The sequence below is a fragment of the Morone saxatilis genome, unplaced genomic scaffold (genome assembly GCF_004916995.1).
Source record: "Morone saxatilis isolate NCDOM2014 unplaced genomic scaffold, NCSU_SB_2.0 Contig8, whole genome shotgun sequence".
Classification (NCBI taxonomy): domain Eukaryota; kingdom Metazoa; phylum Chordata; class Actinopteri; family Moronidae; genus Morone; species Morone saxatilis.
The window spans coordinates 9,314,808-9,323,288 of NW_023340257.1; the positions used below are offsets into that span (position 1 = coordinate 9,314,808).

General features: G+C 39.1%; 1 protein-coding gene across 1 annotated transcript; it reads left to right on the forward strand.

The window, feature by feature from the left end:
- Positions 1 to 2,173: 2,173 nt before the first annotated feature.
- LOC118341266 (beta-secretase 2-like) lies at positions 2,174 to 6,691 on the forward strand. Its single transcript, XM_035679479.1, has 2 exons — positions 2,174 to 2,739; positions 6,558 to 6,691. Exons 1-2 carry the CDS (start codon positions 2,452 to 2,454, stop codon positions 6,648 to 6,650), a joined length of 381 nt encoding a protein of 126 aa, XP_035535372.1. The 5' UTR covers positions 2,174 to 2,451; the 3' UTR covers positions 6,651 to 6,691.
- The last annotated feature ends 1,790 nt before the right edge of the window (positions 6,692 to 8,481 follow it).

The window sequence follows — 8,481 nt, forward strand, 5'->3', positions numbered from 1 at the left end:
CAAATAGAGCAGGTCTAGACCGGACTACTTTTAACATTTACAGAGACCCAACAGTACCACCATAATTTCTGGTTCTAAGAATTGTACTGGTACTTAAAATGGGTTCATGGGCCAGAACAAGTATAACACACATGATCAACCACTGGATTCACTGTGTTTCATGGACAGACAAGTAAACGATGCATTCCCGCTTCCCCCTGGTTTTATACTCTATAGGCAGGAAGTATCTCAAAGTCACAGGGTGAAGAAACAGGAATTGTGCTTAAATGGGTCATTCACAAGACCCAGTGCATGACAAGCAATACACCGGAAAGAAGATTTTTTGTGGTCACAGCCTTTCCCCACATTATTCAGGTTATTGTAACTATAGTGATCGACTTCAATGAGAGAGAGAGACCGAGTGAGACAGAGAGGGAGAGGGAGATGGGGTGAACATGTGACAGTGTAACTGTGGACTCATGAGGAATTCAGAGCGAGACAGTGGTTGTCTGTGTGAAATAGGCAGCATGGAGAAGGCCTGTGACATTGATCTCGCCTTACCACTGGGATCTTCTTCCTCTTTCTCTGCACTGTCAATGCGGCAAATGAGAATGTCCTGGTGGAAACATGCAGAGAACAAAAACAACTCAGTTTCTTTAATGTCTTTTCTAATACCCATAATCTATACAAGAGCTACTATTACTCCCAATTTTGTATGGACACTCATTCACCAGCAGCACAATGAACTACAGAGGCATTTACTGAAGGAAATGCATGTGATTGTTGGGTAGGCTATATTGATGCTGATTAGCATTCTTTTTGGATGACTTCCATTCAAATGTAAACTAATCTGATCTTCATGTGTTGGCTACATGCAATGGGTGTAGTAAATGGGTGCTTTAAAAACACCTCTGCATTAGGCTTTAAATTATATATGATCATATCAAACTGAGCTGATGTGTGTGCAATAGAACCAGTGTGCAACACTGAGCATTTTGAGACTTGAAAGGAGTTTGTGTTGCACGTGGTGTGTGTTACATGCAATGCAACAGAATAGGCTTCCATAGGTTTTAATGGTTTAAATAACTCATAATACAAACTCTAAATTTCACCATAATGGCCTTATGTAGTTAATCAGTGTGAAGTACTGAACATTTTAAAATATCATTGGGGTTTTGTACTCTACAATATAGCAAATTAAATACAATGAATGTTTCTGGGTATTTTCTTTAAAATTATACAACTGAAAAAAATGTATAAGTTAAAAAAGAGAAAAACCATATCACCTCTCTACAAAGAAATATGCACAATTTGACAGATATCTTGCTAGCATTAAAATTGTATGAGAGACATATCTAAAGTGTCTTTAAAATCATATTTGTCAGTGATTTCTCACTAAATATGTACATTTGTTGATGCATCCCACTAAAAATATATTAATAATCTCTATATAAGACAAAAAAGCACTTCTGGAAGACACATATAATGCAAGTGAGACTTTAGTTATTTATTTAAATATTCGCTGCCATATTGGACTATCAACTTCATTAATACCCCAACAAACTTTTCAACTGAGATATAGATTTTATAACTTTAGCTGACTGCAACATTGAGTCTCTACTGTAAGCATGAGGGAATTTCCTTTCCTCTCCTTTCTGTGACTGAACAAATTAAAAAATACTAGACAACCAAAGGCTCTGGCCAGAGTATAGAGAATTGGATTTGCACTGTAAACGCGGACACATTAAGCGAAGCAAACACTGTGGAACAATGTGGATTTTTTTTTGTCACAGTGTTAAAAGAATAGAAACACACACACACATCAAACCAAGTTGTGGTGGGAAGTCCTTCAGATCCATGCTTAGTTAAAATCTGTCACCAGGCATGAGGAAGTTTTTACACAGCAGCGTCAAACCGGTAAAAATAACACCAACAGTTAGGCCGCTTTGCCTTCAAAATAAGAGTGCTGAAAAGAGTTGAAGAAGGTGAACAAATTCATTCACTTATATTCTCACACATTTTCATGGTATATTCGGTAAAATATTTTATGATTTAACTCCTTTGTATAATACCGTAGGTGGGGCATGTGCCTACGCAATGCTTTTACGTTACAATAACAATAACCATTTACGTCCCCGTTACTTTGAAGGTTAACATAACCGGAAGTCGCGTTTGCTGCTCCGACGAGCTTTACACGGTCGGTCGGCGCAGTGGACTTGTGGAAGTCCCTCGACTGCAGATAAAGTGTTGTTTTCAGTGTTAGTCATACTGTGTCACCATGTCAGTATGTGTAGTTTCTTTTTGACGGTGGACAGGCAGCGTTTCCATGATGGCGGTCACCGCGGCACGGGCGTTTCGATGATGGCTAAACTGAAAACTTCCCATAGATAAAGTGAGCAAACTTTGAGCGAGGAGTCATTCCCAGACTTTCCCCTGTTATCACTAACTAACGTTATAGTAACTAACACCGCCATGGCATACACTGCCTCTGTTCCGCTATGGGCATTTGCTTTTAGTTTATGCTTCGGCTTGTCCAAGTGCTACTTTGCTATACCATTAAAAATATACCCAGGAAAGTACAATTTATCCTCGACTGTGAATTTGACTCGACAAGTGGCCTTAACGTCGGATGGAAACGGCCTCTCGTTGGCCTCTGATCCGACTGGGACAGTCAACTTTCTGGACATGGTCAACAACCTGCAAGGGGACTCTGGAAGAGGCTACTACATAGAAATGTCCATTGGTACTCCTGGTCAAAAGGTAATTTAATCTAATCACAAACACTGTTACTGTTTGCATATGTTGTGTTTGATCATTTGTGCAGGTGGTTTTCAGAAGGGTTAGTCTCACTTAATTGTTAGGATTTTAAAAAAAAGAAGAAAAGTACCCATTTCTCTCCTTTCTTTTGTGTTTCTACTTTACTTTTTAGTCATTGTCATGTGGTTTCCCTCCCTGATGGCAGGTCTGTTGTGTCTGCTGTGTGCGAACAGGGTCTGTCCACCATGTGATCCACTGCAGGGGGGCTGGGCTGTGTTGGTTTCACTCCAGGGTCTCAGCTACCTACCTGTGCAAGATCTGATATTTGAAGATATACGATATTGTGTTTCGCCTATCAGATCAATTTACCGTGATAATCTTCAGTATCCTCAAATGGCTTGACTTGAAGAAGCCGTGTAGCTCACCAGCATACAGTTTTATATTGATTTCCTTATTTATTTTGAAGAAGGGGACAAGGAGGAGCCTGTGTCTTCCAGTCATTCCCAAAATCCCAAACTTGTCAACCTGGTTGAAGGCTCAGTTTACCTGTTATATCCCCCCACAAAAACAGGTTAAACTGGATGTGTGGAACTAGTATAAAGTCAAAACTACGAGGTGCCTATCAGAAAAAAGTAAGGTAAAGTGATTCCAGTATGTTTCACTGCCAAGTATGAAGTATATTCTCAGGATTATCGTGATAATATTGTATATCGCAATTATTTTGGCCCGAGATAATCATGACACAAAAGTTTCAACTTAAAAACAGTTTGATATGACGCCAACAGCAGGAAAAAAAAAACCCAGACTCTGATCATGGGAAGATGAGCCTGGCATATTTTACTAGCACAATCTGTATAAAGTAAAATCAGCTGTTAATTTCCAGGTCTGCCTGGGACCATTATGGCAGGATAGTATCATGGCTGTGGGGTGCAGCAGCTGGCTCAAGTCTTTACAGCCTCGGGGTCTGTAGGTAGACTAACCCCCCGCTCACATGCACTCACATGATGCTGCCTGTGAGGACCACTGTTTTCTTACCAGGCAGCTGACGGGGATTATGAGGCTCGCAGGGAGCAAAGAGCAGCCACACAGTTGTACAAAAACTGCCCTCATTCAGGCATATTTGCTGCTTATTTTCTTTTGGTTTCACGGAGATATGCCTGTGTAATTTATTGTCATCGTTTTATATTGCTCGTTATGTAAAGTGCCTAACAAGATCATATTAATGATTAAGAGGGTCTAAATGGTCCCGGAAGAGTTGGAAGAGGGATTCTCCCCGTCACTATTAAAAATACATTACACTTGAGGGGGTTGTAGGTTTAAGGCTCTGCTTTGCCATTGTGTTGTAAGTAGATGTGTTTGAAATGGAGCTTAAACTAAAGGTGAATTATCTCATTAGTGATTTGACCTGTTGTTCCTGGGCCTCTCAAGTTAAACAGATCAGAGCTTTTAAGACTCTTGGGTGGCACAGCTGAGTTTCTCAGGCTCACAGAGGCTTATCAATGCTGCCTGCCTTGTCACTGCCCTGTGTCAACCTCAGAAAGTATCATGTTGCCGCACTTGTAAGAGCACAGTTCCCACACCACTTTACAACCAGGCCCGAAGTTGTAAAATAAGCTTAATACGTGCTGTTCTACAACACTGCAGTTTACGGTGTTGCTCTAAGGAGAAAATTGCTTCCTCGGACTGCTTAGAGAGCGAGTAGTACACCAGGCTTCACTACACTATGGTATATATGTAAGACTGTGAGTCTGTGATGACACTGCAACAACACCTCACCTGTTGATTATTAACATTTTGACTTGTCGTAGCAGGAACCGCACAGATACAATTTTATAACCTTTATATCAGTAAGTCTTGCCTGCAGAGCTCAATCCACTTTGGTTCAAATTGGTTATGCAGTGCCAAACTGTCCTGTAACTCAATACTATTGAGTTATACTCTCAATATTATTCCAACTAAATGATGATGTTATTACAGGGCTGTGGTGTTAAATGAGGCACTATTCAAATGAGCCACTAATTGCCGCATCTGTTAGCATATGGCACAGCCAGGCTGAGGTGTCGGCTGGAGAGCCTCACATCTGCTAATTGGTACAAACAGGTAGCAGATGCACGTTGCCGCCATGGAGCCACTGCCAATTAGACAGTGAGCGCTCAACTGCGGGCGACTGCAGGCTGCCGCAGCAGCGGGGGGAACGGATTTGCCCGAGGCTCAGCAGCCAAGCTAAGGGAGGATAGTGTGACTAGAAAAGATAGGCAGTGTGGGGATAAGGAAATGCCCCTGCTTCCCCTCCTTCACCACGAGGTTCCAGTGTTTTCCATTCTGGCCGGTTTGGCCGGTTCAGGCCTCGTGTGAATGGACTGATGCCAGCAGCAGTGAAGGCAGCAGAGGGATTTGAGATGGCACAGCCACAGTGATGGGACCAGGCCTGTGCAATGAGGAGGAACTGATAAGCCTGACTCTCTTGGACTTGCCAACTGGGGCTTTCTGTGCCCGACTGAACGGGTCGATAAGACATTGTTGATAATTATTTATATAGATACGTAAATAGTTTTTTCTTTATTTTTTAATTATTCATATTTATTTTAATTGTTTCATAGTGACTTTATGCACTTGGTGAACAGTCTTGGTTTTAATGTGATCAGCTTGAGTTCTTCAGGGAGCCGAGCATGAGGAAGTGGATTTTTTTTCATGTTCCTTGTTTGTTTGCCTAACATTTTAGATTAACAGCTTCCTGTTGGTCTGGTTTGTCTAAAAACAAAGGTTCAGCCAGGAGTGACGAGAGATTGTTGGAGTTACTGTTTGTCTGTGCAGATGAGCGTGCTCAATGAACACTCAGTATTTTCACTGTGTCATGTGACATCACTGAAGTGCCGCCATATAGACCTCTTTGTTGTTGAGTCATCAGGTGGCTGTGGGGCATTAGGTTTATGACCCCCCTCATGGTGAGGAATGCTTGCTGGTGAGTTGTTAATGTGGCCGCAGCTCAGTAGCGGAGGTGAGGTGACAGAAGTCGGTTGACTAATTAGTTCCTGCTCGTTGACTCTACGCCTGGAAGACAGCATTATCTCAGCTGCTGTTAGCTGGTCCCCACTGTCCACATGACACGTAACAAGATGGCTGGATGGGTCATACGGTCATGTCAATAGCTGGAGGCTGTCGTGTTTGACTCATAGATCACACATTAGAGAGCAATTATCTCAGAGGTGCAGAGTCGTTTTTGCTCAGTGGCAGCAAGCTCGTTTCTCTAGAAAGTAGGGATACTCCAGTCAGCTGTACAGTGCACACTTCACCTCAGTTTGGAGTAAAATATGTTATTCAAATGAGTCTGCAACAAAACTGAGTTTCTGTTGCTTTCATTGTCCAGTGTAATAATGCCACACAGCACATTTTTGCTGTACAAACACAAACAAACATAAACAATAGACATACCAGTAGTATGTCTTGATGAACTCCAATGTGGATTTTTCAGATAAGTTTCCACGAGTCGTCAGTTTTTTGTATCAAGTTGTGTACATTCCTGTCTTTTCTCTTCGCTGTTCCACGTGTAACTTCTTCATCATGTTTGTGTTTTTATTTACTGTAAGGAATTTTGTTGTTCTCCTTCAACTTCTTTTTCCTCCTCTATGTATTATTGTACAAACAGAAGCTGCAATGTCTCAGCTGCATTTAAAAAGCTTAAAGTCTTCTTATCAACGTGTCACACTATTCAACAGCTATCACTTTACCCTGTGACTCAGGAACTCTGTAAGTAAGGGTGTGGTTGTCTTGTAGCAGATATCTAATAGCTGTTTAAGAAAACTCTGCCTTGTGTGTTTCAGTTGAACATCCTGGTGGATACAGGCAGCAGTAACTTTGCTGTGGCGGCGGCTCCACACCCATTCATTACTCACTACTTCAACACTGAACTGTGAGTGACTGAAACACGTTGTGTAATCCAGCTGTTGGAAATGTCATACCAATATATATATATATAGATAGATAGATAGATAGATAGATAGATAGAAATTAATATATCATATATAATATACTATATATAACTAGTATATATAATTATAATTATATATATATATATATATATATAATATATAATAGATTATATAGATATATAATATATATATAGATATATAGATATTATCTATATATTAGATATATAGATTATCTATATAAATATAGACTATATAATAGTAATCTATATATATAGATATATAGATATATATATATATATATAGATATATAGTATATATATATATATTTAGGATTATATACTATATATATATATTTATATATATAATATAAGATATAGAGATATAGATATATATAGATATATAGAGATAGATATATAGATAGATAGTAGTTATGATATATAGAGATATATATATATTGATATTATATTTATTTAGATAGAGTTTTCTACCTAAGTTAATGTTTCCTTGTATGCCTTCATCACACACAGTCTTCATGAGACAAAGGCGTAAGCTCTTGGAATAAATGTTCAGAGATGTTAGCTTTTCACAGAAAGAATGCATGTTCATAGCTTTTCTGTACTGGTGAGTGAATTAAATAATCTCTTGGCTAAATAAAATATATTACAATAATAATATTTTATGTAGCCACCACAGGCCTTTGTACTTATTCACACGTCTTGGCTTCCTCCCCTGTATGTTATCATCCAGTACTATCCAGTCAGATGGGTCTCTGTGTCACTCGTCGGCTGTCCGGTACACCCAGGGCAACTGGGAAGGCGAGACTGGGCATTCGACCGTGTGTCCATACCCAAGGGCCAGAGGCCCAATACTCTCGAGGGGAGATTAGACTTGCCAATGCTATGTACCATCCACGGATGAATAAGGCTGATCAGAGGCTGCCATCTTGTCATCTGACAGCTTCTTTCTTCCTGGGGTCAACTTGGCAGGGCATCCCTGGGAACTGGCTATCCATTGCTGGCACGGGTGAGAGGAGAAGCTAAAAAAATTCTAATCTTTAAATCGCAGTATTTGTTGAAAAAGCTTAAATTCCTCTCTCATGATTTGATGTTGATTATGAAAAAGTAAATTCGCTTTTCTGGGAAAAAAAATATTAAATGAGTTCAATACAGTATTTGTGCATACTTTGTAAAAGGATTCATTAGATATATTTAAAGTAAAGGTTTTGTATAACTTTTATATGAGTTTTAACATTTAAAAACATTCAAGAACGGACAATGAGAATATTTTGTCTAAAAAATGCTGTGCGCAAGAGGGAAACTTGAATAATATCAGGTTTGATCAAGTTAATCAAGCAGTACAGGCATAACTTCCTACTGTGCCACATCTTTTTACAGCACTGCAACTCTCAAAACTGAGATCTTATCATGGGTGTAGTCATGGACATTTTCACATGCAACAGAAAAGTTCGTGTTCATGATTTATTTTCAGCAACCAAGGGTGTGATGCTTTTGCGTAATGCCGTTTCTTTCTTTAAGTATCCCCAACTTGAATTTATTTTGTTGCTCTAATGTGTTTAGTTTGCATCCTTATATTTTACAGGAATATTGTTAATTTAATTTTTTTACACTGATTAAAAACTGAAAAGTATGTACCTACATATTTTTTATATGATAACCAACTTTTAGATCGTATATTTTAGTCATAAGTTAAAAATTGATAATGTTGTTTTTGAAATCTACACGTTAATTATTTATAATGAGATCTTTCATCCTCTAAGAATAATATATATGTTAAATAAATTATACAATATTTAGTG